This window comes from Bison bison, unplaced genomic scaffold (genome assembly GCF_000754665.1).
Source record: "Bison bison bison isolate TAMUID 2011002044 unplaced genomic scaffold, Bison_UMD1.0 scf7180017864537, whole genome shotgun sequence".
In the NCBI taxonomy this organism is placed as follows: domain Eukaryota; kingdom Metazoa; phylum Chordata; class Mammalia; order Artiodactyla; family Bovidae; genus Bison; species Bison bison.
This window is the reverse complement of record NW_011495085.1, coordinates 2,144,870-2,165,952: the sequence shown is the minus strand read 5'-3', so window position 1 is coordinate 2,165,952 and position 21,083 is coordinate 2,144,870. Positions and strand designations below refer to the sequence as shown.

Sequence of the window (21,083 nt, the reverse complement as noted above, 5' to 3'; positions counted from 1 at the left end):
TCCTCTTAATACCTTGGCCAATAAGACCAAAACAAGGAGTAGACAAAACTGGGGAATCGTCTGAAGCTGATTTTCAAGATACTGTTTACTGCTAGAAAACCATCTCAACTAGGGAGGAGGTAAAGAACACCAAGTAAATGTGCACCAAGGCGAAAAACAAAATTCTCAGAAACTGCAGAAATAAAATGGGTGCACTTAATAATTTCATTACGATTCAATTTCTTTAAAAATAAACTCACTCCAATCATAAACTATTTTTCTTTAACCCAAAAAATAAACTTTTAATTCAAACCTTATATTCAACTGGCATGTTGGAGTCTATTAACTGAATTATTCCCCAAATTATTAATCCTTATATTAAATAAATAAAATAATGACAATAAACCCATTTATCAATGTACAGTGCAAAGCTGAAGTTAACAAAGCTGTTTTTTTAAAACACTCAGAAAAACGTGCCAATCTAACATCTAATTAACTCACAAATACTTTCTATAAAAGTCTGTGATAAACTAAAAAAGTGTATTTAAAGAATATTCCCAAAATTGCTTGGGAAATTCATGGTATTTATAAAGACTGAAATATTTTTCATTTTGTTACAATAGGATGCTACCACAATTATTACTCCAAATAAAACATATTCATTCAAGACTGTCACTAGGTATATACTTCCACAGTCAAATGCCAAACATTAAAATTTTCAAGTAGTTTAATGATTATGAGAATACAGAGAATATTTAGTCACAAAGTTAACAGTTGAACTGTTTCAGGAGTTGATGTAAGTTTCCTACCAGTTGCTATTCAACAAGTCCACCAATTCATAATTATAAACACTCTGTTTTGCAATAACAGCACCTATCCCTGCCTTTTTTATTTATCTGTATGTCCCACTAGACCATAAGTGCAAAGGAAGCTTTTCACTCTTATACGTCTTATATCTCTGTCGGCACACTGCCTGACAAGTAAGAGGCACTTAAAAATGCACACCTGTGGTTGACTCATGCCGATATATGGCAAAAACCACAACACTGCAAAGCAATTATCCTCCAAAAAAAAAAAAAAACCTGGCCAGCAAGTCACCTGAAGTGTTTATCTAAATACCAGCAAAAATTCACTACCTTGAAAAGGTTAAACACCAAGAATTTCATGAACAAATAAACCTACTTACTCTTGCAAAGACTGTATTAGTACTCTACCAAATTTTGACATACTTTTAGAAATTATAAAATGAAAAAGGTTTTATTTGCATGTTATTTTTCCTTTGCTGAATCTTATGAAACTGGCTTCATAGATTTCATTTATATGTGGAATCTAAAAAAAGAAAACAAATCAACAAACCAAACAGAACAGAAACACACTCACAGAAAGATGTAGAACAAACGTGTGGTCATTACAGGGGTTGGGAGGAGTTGGAACAAAACAAATAAAAGGGATTAAGAGGTACAAACTTCCAATTATAAAATAATTAAGTCACAAGGATACAAAATACAGCATGGGGAATACAGTCAATAAATAATAATATTGCAATAACTCTGTATGGTAACAGATGGATACTAGACTTCTGGTTCTGATCAATTTGCAATACATATAAATGTCAAATCACTACGCTGTATACTTGAAAAAATATAATTTTGTATGTCTCAATTCTAAAATAAATAAGCAAATAAATACTTAAAGATGTTTTCAATATGACAACACTGAATAATCACTTTTAATAAAACTACTATAGAAGCAACAAAATGTTCTTACAACAGGCGCTGCATTTGGGGCCGGTCGCTGTTCGGGTGCACGCCCTTCTTCTCTGGCCTTTACTGACTGAAGAATTGCAAAAATATTCTTGGAAAAATTCTGAAACAGAAATGGATTTCGATTATTGAGTCCACTTAAAATTAAATACTCAATAAACAATTTCAGATTCAGTTTTCTCTATTAATTCTTCCCTTACTACATCATAATGAGGCATGATTACTATACGCACAAAAGTAAAAATCAACTACTACTAGGAAATTCATCCAAAGACCACTTATTATAAACCCAATGTTATTCACTTATTTTCATTTTACTTAAAGTACATAACTAGCTATAAATTCATTGATATTCTCCATTTATTCAAAAAATGTAAGCAGAAAACAAGGTAACATTTAAAAACAAAACTATAGCAGATCTACTGTCAAGGGAGCTTCTTAGTTGTAGAAGAAATTATTTCTTCTGAAAGAAATCAACTATTAAAGCTTCTTCTTGATAAACTCCAATGCTAATTTCAGACTACTATACTTTATAGATGTTGAAAGTTTGAGATACTGTTAGGAGTCAACATGCACTTTTCAAAGCTGTGTAAGTTGGAAAGATTTTTAAAAACATAACAACTTTTACATGAACAACCTTAGCAACATTGAACAAAGCTGGCAAATCTGACCACTCCTTCATGAAATACTCTTCTTTCACCTGAGACTCTCCCTCAGTTCCCTTGGGGCTCTTCTAATTCTGCCTGTTCATCACTCATCATTTTAAGCAACATTCTGTCTCGTGTTGAAGAATATAACCTTTGTGAAGGCCAGGACCAAGGCACCCCAAGTCAGTGCCCCCACGTGCCTGCTGGAGGATGTCACATAAATGTCACACAAATAAACATGGATAGGAGAGGAGAGACAGCCTGAAACATAATGTTAACCACTGCCACAGTAACAGCACTTACTAGTTCCTATAATTCTTTAGGACAACAAACACACATCTCACAACCACTTACTCTTAAAAATCATGGCACACCCCAAAGAGACTTGGTTTATACAGGTTATAATATTTATCAAATTAGAGATTTGCGCTATTTTTAAAATATTAATTCCTTCAAAAATGAGGGAAAAAGGTATTCCAAGTAAAAATAACTTGTTTTTATGAAAAACTATTTTCCAAAATGTTAATGACAAGCAAGTGTGACACTATGTTAAATTTAGGAAACTCTATGGTCTCAGGAGCAAAAAGGAACCTCCCAAATTCTAACTTTCTTTTAATTGACAAAAAAATACTGTCAATTTTATTTCTTGAACCCACAGCCTTTCCTCCCTCATTTTCCAAAAAATGCCAAATGCACATGTGCTTTTCATGGAGACAATCATCATATTTTGGTGTTCTGATTTCATCACAGAAAATACTGGTAAGAATATACTTAAAGGTTAAGATTTAATAAAATTAGTGAATTTTTTAATTTCATCAAGGCCATTATTAGTGGACAAAATTGCCACTAGCAAAGATTGGTGCCAATGCTTTAATTCACACCAAGATACTAGCAGTTAACTAACCACTGCTTTTGCACCAGAAGTGCAAATGTCAACACAGTGACAAATGCAAATCAAAGTCTTAATCCTATTAAGAAAATAGCTAAAAACATGAAAAGCAAATTTCACTATTTTAAAAATAAAGCATTTCATGAGAGACTCAAACTCCAGAAAAAAATTAATTAAAATGTTGCTATTTTTATGTGATAAAATTACAAGTGATTATTATACCTTCCTTTTAGTGATCTCTTTTATCAATTTTTCAACAATGACTATATATTAGTGTGTGTAAATTTAAAAGTATATCTTAAACAGTATCATAAAATTAGACTGCTTTTTTGTAAGGTGCTTGCAATGGAATTTTGAAAAAATAGCTTTTGCTCAAGAAACTCAGCCAATAAGAAAACCCTGCTATGTGGTAATAATAAAGATCTGTTTAAAATCATAGGGCCATTCAGGGCAATAAGCACCTAAAAGTTTTTTGTTTGTTTTTTTCAAGAGTTTGTCAGATGAAAACAATATACAGAGGGACTACCAGTCAAAATCGTCATTTTGATTTTTAAAATGTTAATACTCACAGAAGCAAACCTAGCTACAAAACAGTTCTTCTAATGCTAACTTATTTTTAAATTACACATTGGTGCCAACAATGCTAAATTCTACTGTAACACTTAGTTGTGAAATGGTGGTACAATCCTGCCACCTAGAGCTCAAAGAAGTTATTCATTTCAAAAATTACAATGAACACTGGAAGAACAATATAAGTAGTAATACTTAACTATTAGCCACCCTAGGCATTAAAAATGAGTATCAACAGATCTACGACAGCTCCCTCATAGCTCAGTTGCTAAAGAATCCGCCTGCAGTGCAGGAGACCATGGGTTTGATTCCTGGGTCAGGAAGATCCGCTGGAGAAGGGAAAAAGCTACCCACTCTAGTATTCTGGCCTGGAGAATTCCACGGACTATACAGTCCACGGGGTCGAAAAGAGTTGGACACGACTGAGCGACTTTCACTATCTTTCATCAACAGATAAATTAAATACAAACTTAAGGTTTACTCATGTTTTCAGATTTCTTCATAATTCTAAGCTCTGGAGAATGGTTCTTAATCTTGACATCAACTACTCTACAAAACAAGTCAAAGTACAAGAGAAAAAACTCTTCCCTTCATATATTATTCCTTGTAGTAGCTATTCTACTAAAATGGCACAGTGAACTTAGGGCCAGAATCCAAAACAATGTGCAAACAAAATGAGTCTGCCTAGACCAATGATGAAGTTCACTTTCAACAGTAATCTCACCATTTCTAAAAAATCTTCTCACCAAATCATCACTGTGAACTGTGTCTCAGTGAACAATTAACATTTAAGAGAAAATTCAGATGTGTGGGAGGAAAAGAGAGGTGAAAATAGGTAAGTGAAACAGAACTGACTCAACCTTTTTGGAGATATATTAAGACACTAAATATCCAGTATCTTTGAACTTATCTTTCAAAATTTAAAGTACATGTCTCCTTTAACCAGCATTTGGCTTCTAGGCATTAATCCCTCTGCTATGTAGTAATAAATGCATGAAGGTGTATGTACAAGGATGTTTTTTAATGCAGTTATTTATAATCATGAATAGGAAACGAGAGAAGAAGACAGGAAAGAGGAGGCAGGAAAAAAGGGGAAAGGAAATGAAGAAAACCCACCATTCTGCAGCCAAAAACAAAACAACTCCATTAATGAGGAACCAGCAAACACTGCCACAACCACCCAACAGAAGAGAATGTATCAAATAAACAAATAAATGTTTGTTGGGCCATTTTCATTAAGTCCTCTACTTTGTGAAGAAAAAAATTAATATTGGTATTAATGACCAGAGAGCTCACCATCAATATTCCCTGTTCACTGGGTTTAAGCAAAAAATCTCACCAAAATTGTAAATCTCTTTGGATTTATAAATAAGGTGGAAAGAAAGGGACTCACACTTTGACTCAGACTTTTTCATCAGCTTATCTGATGACCAACCACCAATCATACACTAGCATGGAATGGTAAACAGGTCAGTTAGAAAGCTAAATGATTACTGCTCTCTTAGATACAAAAAATTCCTCCTCACAGGAAATTTTAACCAACTTTAAAATCAACCGTAGTTGAAATACACACAGACACTAACAAACAAGAAGTGGAATATTTTAATTACCTTTCCTGTGCTCTGTAAAATAGTTGTTCGCGTCCGCCACACTCTTTCTCTGCTGACAATATCTCGGGTCACATCTACTTCAGCGTCCACAAAACTCCTCTGTTTTAAGGCAGTTATATCATCATCTAAGTCAGTCTTAATGGTAGATCTTTTCTTAGCCATAATTTTGGCTTTGATTGCGGCAATTTTTTCCACTGACATAGCTTCAGACAAAGACCTGAAAGCAACGTCTTTTTTAATATTCACAGCAAGGATCTCTTGAGCACACTATAAAATATTTTGTTACATTTATAACTTCCTGGTAATAATACTTTAAGTGGCAATTATTAACATTTCCTCCATATACATAAAACTGACACACTTGATAACTTATAACCATCTAAGAGTCCACATAAAAATACTACACTATAAGCAAATTAGTAATTTTTAGGAGGAACAATGCACAATTATTTTTCACATTTTAAAAAATATCTTCCCCTACCCAAATAATTCATTAATATAGCCTTTTAGATTGATCACCATCAACCAATCAGAGAATTCTGCACAAGCCAATCACATACCCTGGGACACCGCTCCCTCACTGTCTTTAAAAATACTTTGCTGAAACCCATCAGTTTGGGTTTTCTGAGCACAAGCCACCTGTCCTTCTTATGTGGCCCTGTAATAAAACTTTCTCTGCTCTCCCTCCACAAAAAAGCCTTTTATATGAGACTTTTGTTTGCTAACCCTCCCCATCCTGTATGCAAATACACACACATACATACATACACACAAACACACACACACACACACACACCCCCCCCCATAAGCATGTGCACACAACACCTTGAAAGGCGGGGTGGGGGGGGGAGGAATTTCATTCTGTAAAGAATCCAAAGTTTAGGTTTTCCTTGAAATTTATTTCAAGGTTTCAAATCTATGTTATAATACACAACATATCAATTTTACAGCTGACAGAGACATTTATGTGCCACATAAACATATACCCCTTTTAAAGTCTGGAACATAAAACGATACTTTGAAGTTCTCATTTTCTTTCTTTTACTTCATTTTCAAAAAGCACTGAAATAGCAAACAGAAACTATGCTTTCAGAAGTAATAAAAAAACAGACTTAACAATGAAAGTATAGATTTCATTAAAATGATAAGCTTAGTGTCATTTCTTACAACATAAAAACAAGAAAAAGAGTTTGGATACCTTAACAGCAGTTGATAAAATTATTACTCTAATCACAAGATGACAATCTTGAAATACGTTTAAACAACATGTGGGGAAAAGACAGGAATTCCTGCAGGTTTAAACATGGTAGTATTATGTAGTATGCTATTTTATTTCCATTAGGTATGAAAGTACTTTATAGCAGATGCTCAATATGTATCAGCATTTGATTCATTTTATATAATACTATGCAACTTTCCCTTAAAATCGAAAGCATACCAGCATACCTTGAGCCAAATTCAAACACTTCTCTAAACTATAATCAAAACGTGCACTGGACAAGCTCTGGAGTTTTACTTCTAGCCAGGATGAAGTAACAGGGATTGGTTAATCATCCTACCTTGAAACAGTCAAAATATATGAAACAACAGTTTACTCAATATCTTCTATCAAGTAATGAAAGACAGTGATCTCTCACACATGAAAACTGAGTAAGTAAGCCCTATGGAGGTTGCAATTTACACCCTTGTAAGTTCCCAACACAGCACAGGGGGGAGAACTCAGGCAAAACTTACCGTATATCCTGATTTGGGAAAATAGAGCTGGGATTCCAGCAAGATCAAAGAGTACACGAACTCACAGGCCAGAGTGCCTGAGAAGAGAAAGTTGCACAGGACCCCTCGAGTACTCTGGCAGATTACTGATTAGTCCATAAGTAGTTGGAAACTAAAGCGAGGAACAGAACCACCTAGAGGGAACGGAGTCCAGCACCCACACAGGAGGAAGAGCAGAACCTAGTCCCACCAGCCAGACTGAAAACCTCATATTTATGGGGCGTTAGATGGCGTAATGGTCAAAATGGTCCTGTCTCAACAATGGTGGGCAGTAACTACACACTGTTCAAACAACAATTCTTACACCCTAACTAAACACTGTTCAAACAACAATTCTTTAAATTAAAAAATCAAGACTCAAAAGGAACAAACTGTTTCAAAGGAGTAACTATGTCCCAAAACAAAACAAAAAAGAAAATTTAGAAAAACACAAAAACATCCAGCACTCAACAATGTAAGATGCACAATGTCTGGTATCCAAACAGTACAGGCATATAAAGGAGCAGGAACATGTGAGCCAGAACGAGGAGAAATCTAAACTGGAAAAAACTGCAGGACTGGCAAAGGCACCAAAATAATATAACTATTCCACACATTCAACAGAGAGACATGGGCTGTATATTTAACTTGTAAAGGTAAAAAATACAATGTTCGAGACTACCAATATAATACGAATATAATTATATAAGAAAAAATGAGAGAACTACATACAAAACTACAGAAACTATCCAAAATGAACAGAAAAAAGAATCAATCCAAAAAAAGAAAAGAACATAAGCGAGCTGTTGAACAATTATGAGTACGAGTAATTAGGTCAGAAAGAGGGGAGAAAGGGGGAAAAAAAAACTGAGGAAGCGGTATAAAGGCTTTTCTAAATTCACTGAAAATTATGAACCCAAAAATCCCCTCAAAAACTCAAGCACAAGAAACATGAACAACACTCTCCAAAGTTATGTGATAATTAAATAGTTCCAAACCTGCAATACAGAAAACTTTTTAAGTAGTCAAAGGAAAAAAGCCACATTAAAAGACACAAAAGAGAATTCCCTGGTGGTTCAGTGGTCAGGACTCCATGCTTTCACTGCCAAGGACCCCAGGTTCAATCTCTGATCAGGGAACAAAGATCCCACAAGCCACAAGCTGCCACCAAAAAAAGAAAAAGGGGTAACAGCAGATTTTTAACCAGAAACAATGCAATCAAGGAGACAGTGGTATATCACACTTTAAAAAGAGGTAGTCTGGAATTCCACATCCAATGAAAATTTTTTAAAAAGGGGGGGGGAGGGGGATTTTTTCCAAAATAAAAAAGTTGAAAGAAACACCAGCAGTCCTAAACAGAAAGAAATGTTAAAAGAACGTTAAGTTAAAAAAAAAAAAAAAAGTAAGTCAGCCAGACCAAAGAGGAAAAAAACGGGTACATAAGTCTACAACAGGGAAGAGGAGGCATGGAAATAGTACACACAATTTTCCCTAGATGCTTAAACAAGAGTAAGAACAATGCACTGTGGTGTTTGGAACACGTTTATGAGTAAAACGTATGACAACAGCAGCACAAACGCCAAGAGAGAACAGGAAGCACCTCGTGCTGAGGTTCCTGCCCTGCACACAAGGTGGCAGACCCTGCAGGCAGACTGTGATGCCACACGCCACACACAACGACCCCCAGCAGCCACTCGGAGAGAACAGCAGCACACACTACTCAACCAACAGAGGACAGAACAGAATCATAGCATATATTCATTTAATCCAAAATCAAGTTAATTTGCGCTTTAGGGAACAAAATTTTGAAAAGAACAAAGAGACAAACAGAAAACAGCAGCGAATTATTGACCTAGAATTAAGCATGTTAATAATCTCAATAAATGTAAATATTTAACATATGGTACTTTACCGGAAAAGTCTGCTGATCACTGCTATAAACCAGTAAGAGATTTCATGACAAATGAGTGGCTTGGATATGGAATAATTTTTTAAAAGATCAATATGGTATCAGAATCAAGAAACTTCCAGAAAGCCTAAGCAGCACAATGGCTTCCAATCCTCCATCATAAAAAATGCTCGAGCATCTTCTTTCGAACTGAGGGCAGGGAGACGCACACTGAAGAATGTCATGTATGTAGACAGCATGTTAATACCCGTTTCCACATACACTTATATATACTGCCTAAATTGCCTATTTTCTATCAAAGAAATTCTTACCTGATCTGTTCAGTCTGTACAATCCCTTCTTTGTGACCCTCCAAACGAGCAGCCAATCTCTCTTTATCAAGGCGTACACACTCTTCATCCTGAAAATAGTAAATATTTTAAAATTTTACTTAACTTTTAAAACAACAAAAAAACCATAAACACTGCACGTAACTTTTGCCAAAGGTCCCACCTATAAAGTCCCAGGCATCACTGGCCTTGGGTCAATTTTATAATACTTTTAGTTACATAAAGAACTGACTCATTGGATAAGACCTTGATATGCGGAAAGATTGAAGGCAGGAGGAGAAGGGGACGACAGAAGATGAGATGGTTGGATGGCATCACCAACTCGATGGACATGAGTCTCAGTAAACTCCGGGAGTTGGTGATGGACAGGGAGGCCTGGCGTGTTGCAATCCAGGGGGTCGCAGTCAGACACGACTTAAGCAACTGAACTGAACTTTACATAAAAACAGTAACAAATGTATGCTGGAGCACCTAAGATTAGAACTGAAAGCTTACAAATAAACTTTAGTAAGTTTTTCCTATGATTAAGGCTTTTTTATAATATAGCATAGCTACTCTTACTCAGAAAGACAATATACAACAAAAAATTCCTTCTCCTCAGAAAAGTAACATTTTATTAGTCCTAAATGTTCACTGGAAGGACTGATGCTGAAGCTGAAACCCCAATACTTTGGCCACCTGATGCGAAGAACTGACTCCTTGGAAAAGACCCTGATGCTGGGAAAGACTGAAGGTAGAAGGAGGGGATGATAGTGGATGAGATGGTTGGATGGCATCACCCACTCAACGGATATGAGTTTGAGCAAGCTCTGGGAGATGGTGAAGGACAGGGAAGCCTGGCGTGCTGCAGTCCATGGGGTCGCCAAGAGTCAGACACGACTGAGCGACTGAACTGAACTGATGAGGAGCCTTAACCACAGTCAAAACTTTCATCTTGGATCCAGATGGTTTTCGTATATTGCCCCAGGTCCTGAACCTTTTAGCACAGAACAACACCAGAAGTGAAAGCTGAATGTTTTTCAAAGGATCTTCTTCAGAACGCCATGCGCTTCCTACAAAGTGCCCATGAGCCATTTCATACCTGACTTCAACCTTTGCAACTCAGCTTCTACCTTATTTAGGTATTAGAATCTCAGGTAAAAGTTAGGTCTTGGTTACTTAAAAAACAAAACTTACTAACTCTGATCTAGTTCAATGCCTACATTCAACAAATGAGAAAACTGAGAACCAGAGTCAGTGTCTATGGCTAACAAATATGAAATTGTATAAAATCCATCAGTAGATTCTACAAACCCAGAGAAACGTCGTGCTCTAACTGTGTTCTAACCATGTTAAACTTAAAACTGCCATGTTGCCGGGGTGAATGCAAAGACTAATATCTCAACAAATGTGTTAAATTACATCTAAAATAAAAGTTGAACACATATTACTCAAGTTCCTTAAGAGACTGATTTTAAAGACAACTGCAGCCTAGGTTTCAACCAGATCCCAAGGTTTCTCTCTGCTGGCAAAGTGCCTAGCAGGCCCTCAACAGATATTTGAACTGAAAACTCTTGGTGTGTAATATGGCTATTTATGTAATTCAATTTAACTCTACAAATACTCTGGAAAGAATTTTATTATGCTATTTCTTGTTGATTTTTAAAGTTATCAGAATCCTAGCAAATCTGCAATTCTGAGATATTCAACTCTTTCAAATAATTAAACCATGGATTTCAGTTTTTCCCCAATAAACGAAGAATTTAAGTTCACTTATTTTGTACACAATGTGTTACAACCTCCTTTTACACACAAAGAGTTGTGGAAAATTTCAGTTTTGCTGCCACAAAATCTGTACCCTGCAGAGGGGAGCAGCCAGGAGCCAGACTGCCTGGGCTCTAATCCTGGTTATGTGCTCCCCAGCAAGTCACTGCTCTCTGAGCCTGTGAGCTCACAGATGACATATGTGGTACTGCCGACTTCAGGAGGTGATGGTGAGGATTACAGGAGTTAACAAAGTACATCAAGTACATAGAGTATCACCTGGCGCAGAATAACAACAATGAGCTAATTATCTCTATCATTATCTGAAAAAACAAGTCTCAGAGTACACTGAAGCAAAATTACATAATCTTGGCATGAAATTTTGTCAGTGATTCTACTGTATGTATTTACCAACCAACCTTGCCCCTAAGAGTTACTTTCCTTATCCTTTTCTAACTGTGGATGCTTTGCTGTTCATGAAGCAGGCAAAAGGTACAACTATTGGATTGTTACACAAGTATCAAATGAAAAGACTTACAGTTTCTAGTAATGTTAACCCTACCAGTGATTACAAGTGTTATTCCTATACTGGTCATTTATTTATAGCCGATTTAGTCATTTCTCAGATTTTAAGCAAGCCTCTAATGCATTATCTTCCATTTTCAGAATGTTTATATGTAACTGATCTGAGGCTTGTTATAAACTTAAATAAACAGTACTGTAATTATACAATTTAAATTCCTAACATTTTAAAACTTTGTAAAGTTTTAAGACAACTGACCTAGTTAATAAATCATCTTTTCAACATTAGCTGCATTTCTTAAAGGGTTCTATTCAACATAAACTGTCCTTGTTTACCAACAGTAATATTCCACTTGCTGACTATAAAATACTACCAAATCATCTAACCTGACAAGTTAACATAGGAAAAAGTAACTGTTCACAGCTCTTCAGAGGGGAGCAAACTCCCACACCACCTTATTCCAAGGGAAAGTGAACCACAACACAAAGGCCAAATCTGCCCCATTGCCCGTTTTATGAAGTTTTTTTGGAGTACAGCCTCGCCTCGTCATTCATGCACCGCTCTGCCTACAGTGCAGAGGGGAGGAACTGGATGAAGACAAGGCCCCAAAAGCCTGAAGGAGGGCTTGTCTGGCCCTTTATAGAAAAGGCTCTGACTACTCATCTAGTCCAACACTTCCATCAACAAGGATATAAAGGCAAAGAAAATAAAGTAATTTGTCCATCATGCAGCCAGTATGTGAGAGATCTTATAGAATATAAGAGCTCAAGCTACTTATTAATCAATTGCAAATATAACCACTTTTCAAGAAAAAAAGCTCTTAGGACTACAATGAGCAAAGAATTCTTACTACTACACAATTTCAATCTCCATTTAAAAAAAAAGAATCACTTTAAAAATAAAGTTCCATTACCTCAATTCGTGGTTTTTTTGCTTCTGCCAAAACTTCATCTGCAGCTCGTTTGACTGTAAGAAAAAAAGAAATAAATGTACAGTTTGGGGACAGGTGTTTGAGAGTTCAGTATAAACATGAAACAAGACATACCTTGAGTAGATCTCTGCAGACCTATTTCTAGAGGGGCACTTCTGTCTATACTGGCTGATGTTGCTGAAGATTTAAAAAGATATGTGAAAAGATAAATATTTGAATATGTAAGATCAGAAATTTATGCAAGGGAAATACTCAATATCTGTTACATTTCTTACTTAATATAGGATTACGTCTCTTAAAAAACTAAGTTTTAAAGCAAGTTTGTAAAAGCATTTTATTATAAAAGATTGATCTGTAATAAAAAGTAGGTAAGAGGACAAACTATTTTTGACCATTTAACTTACAATGTGACTGAAATCAACTATAAAGAACATATTCCCAACATATTACAACGTAGGTATGTAGAAGTGTATGACAACATAAATAAAAATATAAACGTACGTATTAATTCACGAGGGATCAACATTAGAGCACAGCTCTGAATCGGGTGGCGAGTAGTGAGCCATGTGACAATGTGAAACAAAATTAACACAGAGGGAATAGCAAGTGCATAGGATCTAAAGTCAGAAAAGCTACAAGAACCAGGGAGACTGAGAGCTGCTGAGGTCACAGAGATGAGCAGAGCATGACTGTGCAGGTCAGGGAAGGAGGATGAGCTGTATTCCAAGTGTGATGGGAAGGTACAGGATGGCCTTGAGCAGGTGAGTGACACAATCAAGTTCAGATGCTCTTCAAAAACAGGTCCCTCTAAGTGGTGAGCAGAGACTACACGGTAGGAAACGAACAGCAAGGACCTTCAAGAGGGCTGTGCAATGGTCTAAGGAAGAAGGTGGATCAGGGTGGTTATACAATGCTAAGAAGCTGTCATACTTTCAAAGATAAAGAAAGGATTTGCTGGTGGAAAGGATGTGAGCTATGAGAGAAGAGGAATCAAAGATTTCTCCAGGGTTTGCAGCCTAAGCCACTACATGAATGGGGGACCATTTGCTGAGATGGAAACACTGGGAGACCAGACCTGCTCTTTCATTGTCTGTGGCGAGAAGGGAAAGAGGGAGTCGGCACTCTATTTAGGATATGTTACATTTCAGACACCTGTTCAATACCCAAGAGAAGATGCTGACAGTGAATTTATAAATGTGAAGCTCAGTAAAACGTCAATGTTGGAGATAAGGAATCAAGAAAAAAAGTGAGGTGGACAATGAGTAGAAAGAGAACCTCAAGAGTCTGTTGCCCCAGATGCCAAGTCAAGAAAAGCTTTCCAAAGGGGAGTAAGCAGTCAACAGTATCAAATGCTACTGAGGTCAGGTTAGCTGTGAAAAGCAGAGACCAAAGGATCTGCCAATCATGCGTCAGCATTGACCTTATAAGAGTGATGTGAGTGAGACAGTGAGGAAGAAAGTTAGACTAGAGTAGACTCAAGAGAGAATCAGAGGTAAAGAGGAAGCAGTGATACCACACAACTCTCACAAAGAATTTTGTAATAAAAAGGAGAAGAAAAATGGAGCAGTAGAGAACAGGAAGCGTGTGCATTCTAAGTCTGTTAAGTTGTGTCCCACTTTTTGCGACCCCATGGACTGTATTGCCAGGCTCCTCTGTCCATGGGATTCTCCAGGCAAGAATACTGGAGTGGGTTTCCATTTCCTCCTCAAGGGATCTTTCCTACCCAGAGATAGAACCTGCATCTTATGTCTCCTGAATTGGCAGGCAGGTTATTTACCACTAGCGCCACCTGGGAAGCCCAGCAAATAGGAAGGAGGGAGTTTAAAAAAAGTTGTTAATGAGAGATATTACTGTGTACATCCTAAATGGAATGATTCAGAAGAGAACTGATGATGCAAGAGAGAAGCAACCATTTACAAAGGAAAAGTCTCTGAGAGTGCAAAAGGCAATGGACTTCACATGCAGGGAAGGGCTAGCTGGTCCTAGGAGTAAAGTGCATACACGGTAACAGGAAAGAGAAAGCAGCACGTGGACAGAGTTGCAGGTAGGGGAAGTTTATAATGAGAATTCATAATCTCTTCCCACTGATTCTTATTTTACAGGGAGTGGAAACCAACTCCTGTTTAAGAATGAGACCAACTTAAAAATTACTCACATGCTTCACCATTGAGATATCCAAGTAGATCTTTTCGGTCAGGTCTTCTGACCACTGGAATATTTTCGGTCTAGAGCCAAAATTTTAAAATAGATTATCAAATCAATAACAATTATAAGAAGCTTTAGTAAAGTTAAACAACTTTTAACATCTGAATTTTATTCCAACTTATCTTGGCAACATATATTAGAATCATATTTCCAGAAAATAACCAGACTGAACAAATCTAATAAAATCTTGAAAATTTTTAAGCATATTGATTTTTGGTAACTTTATTCTCAGTTCCAGTAACATATACAAAAGATAACCATTAGAAATGAAACAATAATCCTAACCCTCTTCAAAATACCAATTATATTCTTATTTTTTCCCTTGGATTATTCTAAGTATTTATTAATTCTACTCATGATGTTTTGGATTTAGTCCCATAGACTGCTCATTTTATTTAGGGTTTCCAAAGTGCTTTTGTTTCTCACACCCTAACCATACCTCCTCAGAATATGGTACCTGAACTCTTTCAAATAAACTAAATTAGCACTTAAACTAAATTTTCATAATTAACAATAAGTACATGTCCCAACAATATACACTAGGGAAAAGACAGGCTTTTCAAGAAATGGTGCTTGGAAAACTGGACTATTACAGGAACAAGAATCAAACAGGGCCACTTTCTTATAACATATACAAAAATAAACTCAAAATGGATTAAATACAACAATAAAACTCCAGGAGAAAAAACAGTCAGTGTGTTCTTTGATATGAATCTAAGCAGTTATTTTTCTGGATCTGCCTCCTCAGGCAAGGGCAACAAAATAAAAAAATAAACAAATGGACTACATCAAACAAAAAAGCTTTTGCATCATGAAGGAAACCATCAACAAAATGAAAAGGCAACCTACTGAATGGGAGAAGATATTTGCAAACAATATATTCAGTAAGGGATTAGCCTCCAAAATAGAATAACTCACACAACTCAACATCAAAAAAACAATCAATCCAATTATGAAGTCAGTCATGGGAATGTAATGTATAGCATGAGGACTATCATCAATAATACTGTAAAGATGTTGTATGATGACAGTCGGTTACTACTTAGACTTACTGTGGTGATCAAGTCACAATGTATATAAATGCAGAGTCACTATGCTGTACACCTGAAACTACTATTGAATGCTGACTATACTTCAATAAAGAAAAAAAGAAAATGACTAAAAAACAGGTATGTGTTGTTTAGGAATGGGAAAAAATTTAGGAGACTATACAGTAAAATGTTAATGACAGCTGTTTACTTTCTACATTACATATCTCTTTTCTCTACTGTTGAGTGTGCATAAATTTGTAAGCAGGAGACAAAGAGTAAAAAATTAAATTTGGAAAATGTGTCTATTGTGATAAATGAGTAGTTTTCCTTTGTTCTCTTATATTAGCAATTTGTAAAGAGGTGAGCAAAACAAATAAAACTGTATACTTTAGGCACCAAGTCATCCTTGGTGATAAATCCAATGAATTCTGTCATTACCACAGTTTTCTCCACAGTTTTCATAATGTAAGCAAGCAATAGCAGAGTACAGGGAAAAGCTGGTTACAGGATTATACAGTTAGAAACTCTCTGTTACTTTATTTAGGCAACAATGAGTAAGCACCCTTAATATTTTGGCTAATTACCTTATACTAAATACTGACCATATTTTACTGCACCAAATATTCTGCACATACACCCTAACGACACGAGATAAACAATATTTAATCACTTGAAATTAATTTGTTTTTTAAAAGTTAGGTTAAATTTAAATTTCTGCTTATGAGTATAAACAAGTAAGAGCGCACAGGTTTTTTGGGGCTTGTTTTTAAAAACTAGTCTACATGGACTACCATTAAGTTAAAAGATTTGAATTAATTTTCTTTAAATTACTGTATCTAAGTTTGATAATACACTTGACCATTTAGTCACTAATGGATTATGTATGTTATCACCAACAGAAAACAGGGGCTATGAGTCAGAAAAAGTTGTTTCAGAAGGTCTGCTTAAAGGAAAGAGCAACAAAGGAGTTAAAAATTTTGTAGAACCCTAGACTTTCCAAATTCTACCCTTTCAATCTAGCAAATATTCAAGAGAAATGATAGTTAAACCTTATGGGACCAAAGATCCTAAGGACCACAGTAACAGTTATGGCATCAGTTATGTGCTACAGTCATTCCCCAGAGACATAATGTAAACCTAAACAAAGAGTCTGGACTATCTTTATTACCTCAAAATGAATGGACCTATTCAACAAAACATTCTAATCAGTGCCTGATTTCATTTTTAAAGACCTGAGTTAACAGAGCTTTATAGAGCAAGACGCTGCTATTTTATACCACAATTTCCCAAGTCACAAATACTTTCACCCCACATAGTGCATTTTTCAATACACACTTGACACTAAACATATATTTCTTGTTCAAAGAAGCTGTGTTCAAGCACTCTGAGGCAGAAAGCAGGCACCTTTCAATCATCTGAAAACAAATAAATTTATCAACAATGAAAAAAGTTTGTTGATTAAAAAATTCATTTTAAAAAGCTGTCTACTGGAACTTCCCAGCAGTCCAGTGGTAGAGACTCTACACTTCCACTACAGGGGGTATGGGTCTGATCCCAGGTCAGGGAACTACAATCCCTGAAAAAAGGGGGGGGGGGAAAAAAGGGAAGGGAAAAAAGCTGTCTACTAAACCTGACTCTTTTTGATGCCAAAAAATCCTTTTTTCTTTGAGATTAAACTAGAGCTCCAAAATCACTGCAGATGGTGACTGCAGCCATGAAATAAAAAGACGCTTGCTCCCTGGAAGAACCTAGACAGCATATTAAAAAGCAGAGACATTACTTTGCCAACAAAGGTCCATCTACTCAAAGCTATGGTTTTTCCAGTAGTCATGTACAGATGTGAGAGTTGGACTATAAAGAAAGCTGAGCGCCGAAGAATTGATGCTTTTGCACTGTGGTGCTGGAGAAGACTCTTGAGAGTCCCTTGGACTATAAGGAAATCCAACCAGTCCACCCTAAAGGAGATCAGTCCTGAATATTCATTGGAAGGACTGATGCTGAAGCTAAAACTTCAGTACTTTGGTCACCTGATGTGAAGAACCGACTCATTGGAAAAGACCCTGATGCTGGGCAAGATTGAAGGTGGGAGGAGAAGGGGATGATGGTTGGATAGCACCACCGATACAATGGACATGAGTTTGAGTAGGCTCCAGGAGTTGGTGATGGACAGGGAAGCCTGGCGTGCTGCAATCCATGGGATCGCAAAGTCAGACAAGACTGAGCAACTGAACTGAACTGAAACTAGAGTTCTGAATATCTGAGTCTTCCCACAGGCTTACACAATTTTTAAAACATCCCTAAAAAACAGCTCTGAAACTCCTACTAATATAAACATTACTCACAACTCACAAATTTAAAAAAAAAATCACAAATTAAAAAAAATCCACATAAACTGATCTAACTTTGACCCTCCAGGAGACTTTATTACAGATAAACCTTTCATTCTTTTGATCTGAAACTCATGAGGGAAGTTATCGCCAAATAGGATCAACTATCAAATTCAAAACAAGTCTCTAAATGAATTCTACTTACAGCTGCACGTCGGACATAGACAGGATGCGATAGGTGCACATTATTAAGTAGAAATAAGATCGAATCCAATGTGTAGTACTCTCTAGGTTGGCCTTCCTTCCCAGTCCTGAAATGATTAAGACAAGATTGTTACTCACAATTCTAATACAACTCCTTGGGCTTAATCATATAATATTATCCACACACACGGTGCTATCCAAAGAAAAATATTCTTAAGAGTATGAAATCTAATAAGTGAAAATGGCATTTGGGCAAAAGAAATACAAATGCAAACAATGACAAAAAGCAAGAGGTAAGGAAAGTACTATTCAAACTTTATTACTACAGACTTTTTAGAATTTGGTCCAAATTAGCTTCTGGGCTTTGTTAATAGAGAAACCTAATCAGTTAGGAAGGATCCTTAAGAGAAACAAACTGATTAAAAGAAGCACACTAGTCACTTAGGCTAAACTTGCAAGAAACTTACCATGTTTTCTAAGTAAGATTCTGCTGAGAAAACACCCTTACCAACATTCTTTAACACTACAATTAAATTCAGAGATTCTTATGATTCTTATGACTTCTCTCAAATTAAATCAGTGATGTAAAACCAAAACTAATTCTACCTGTGATAAAACAGTCGTCCAGGAGTGCAAGCCCTTTCATGCAAATACATAATACTACTTGCTCAACAAATGTTACTGTCCAATCCCACTGTCCTATTACATTCTCCCCATCTAGAAATATCAACGTATTGTTTAAATCCATCTGAATATGGCTCAATATAATCAGTCTCAAACTTATTTTTCTAGCCTCTATTTCCACTTTTTCTCTAAATCAATATACTTCAAACCACATATCACTTATCACTGTACTGTGAAGTAGATAATACATGATTAACAAGTTGTATCTCTTCATGATACATTAAAAAAAAACAATGCACTGCATTCAGTAAGGGTAAATATTAAGGTCATGCATATGTGTGCATTTCCCTATACAAAGAGAATAACACTCAATGAAAATACATGTATTGGTGTGATTCACTGCTGCAAAGGTTTGAAATCTACTGTTCTAAGCACACTTTTCTTACTACTGGCTTCACTCAGCTATCAAAACATTTCCTTTCCAGCTCTCAGGTCTTTAAGCACGCAGTTCCCTCAGCTGCGAAGACCCAGCCCACTACTTCGTCCTCAGAATTCCTATCCATTCCTTAACATTTGTTCATTCATTTATTCAAGAAAAACCTAGCATGTCCATAGGTCAAACACACTTCTATGAAAACTTTCCCAGTTAGAAGTGATTGCTCTCTTTAGGAACTGGAATTCGATTCTTATCAACTTATGTGTCATCTCTTCCACTCTGACTGAGGTAACCTCCTTTGAGGCACCGACCCAGGTTTTCAAAATATTTTCCAGTTCTCCGACTGAACACCCTCACACTGTGAATACTCAACCATTTTTTCAAGAAAAACCCATCAGTCAAAAATCCAATCAGCGCTGAGCTCCTACACAATGTGTGGGGCAGAGGACTCCTAACCTTTTCCAGCTTGTTCCTCCTCAAATCAAATAAACTTTTCTTCACATAAGCTGTTAATTTGTTTTTAAAATGTAAATCTGCCTGTGCAAGTTCCTTTTGAAAGGAAAAAAAAAAACAGAAAACTCAGAATGATTTTAGCCATCTGCACAAAGCTAATTAAACCATAAGCAGCCCAAGATGCCAAAAAAGTAAATAAAAACCAAGGAACTAAACTTCCCCTAGCTTTTCATCAACTCTTCCTAAAGTCCACTGCTCCCATTCAATCAAGCAAAGCAAGTATGGAAGTTTCCGTCTAGGGTTCTAGCTATCCAAATGAAACGCCACTGAGAGACGGTTCACTCAAAAAGCCCCTCACGATGATCAGACCTTTTTTTCTTTTGAAGTACATATGCATATATCTATTTTTTTCAGATACTTTTCCCATGTAGGTTACCCACAGACCTCCCTTCAGGTGTCTTCCTTAAGGACTTAAAGTCGGGCAACCCCCACCGGAATCAACATTCCCAGAAACACTCTCTTCACACACATTTCCCCCAGTCGCACACTCTACCCATTTCCCATTTAGAACGGCAAAGTTGACTTCATTTCAATGCAGGAACTTTCTCCCTGAGGAAGACCCCTGCCTTCAACTCCAACAGATTTCGACGACTTGTCCCAGGTCGCCGAAATCTCTTTCCCGTCCTAACCTGATGGAGTGGGTTCCCTTCTCTCTCTGCTTGACGGAATCGCGAAAGGAGACGGAACCGACCAGGAGCTGCCAAGGGCCAGCAGAGACCAACGCAGAAAAGCCTCAGAGAGAAATTTAAACAACAACAACAACTAAAGGACAAAAAGAGCAGCCCTAGGACCCGGCGGGGCGCTCCTTTATATGCACCTATGCACCCGGCCGGCTCTCCAACACACAGGGGCAGAGACCTCCACACGGAGGCAGAAACCTCCATACGGAGCCGCGGAGGAGGGACCCCTCCGGACGCCGCTCCTCCTCACAGACGAGCTGCAACTTCTGCTCCCGGGAAAACTTTTCCCCGGAGCACCCGTTTTCCTCCACCCCCAAGGGGAGCGGGGGGGAGGGGATCGGAGAGAGAGAGGGGGGGACCCGGCGGCGCCCAGCCCTGCCCCCCGCCGCAGCAGACTCACCCCCAAACCACCTCGTTG

At 37.0% G+C, this 21,083-nt stretch overlaps 1 protein-coding gene across 1 annotated transcript in view; it reads right to left on the bottom strand.

Annotated features, from left to right (window-relative positions):
* Positions 1-21,083, bottom strand: part of CDC73 (cell division cycle 73) — a 106,311-nt gene that overhangs the window by 72,037 nt on the left and 13,191 nt on the right. The window contains exons 2-9 of the mRNA XM_010832124.1: positions 21,066-21,076; positions 18,414-18,519; positions 14,801-14,870; positions 12,760-12,822; positions 12,628-12,680; positions 9,431-9,519; positions 5,459-5,675; positions 1,747-1,845 (exon numbers count right to left, since the gene is read on the bottom strand). Of these exons, the coding sequence (XP_010830426.1) occupies positions 1,747-1,845; positions 5,459-5,675; positions 9,431-9,519; positions 12,628-12,680; positions 12,760-12,822; positions 14,801-14,870; positions 18,414-18,519; positions 21,066-21,076 (708 nt within the window). The remainder of the gene's footprint in view (positions 1-1,746; positions 1,846-5,458; positions 5,676-9,430; positions 9,520-12,627; positions 12,681-12,759; positions 12,823-14,800; positions 14,871-18,413; positions 18,520-21,065; positions 21,077-21,083) is intronic.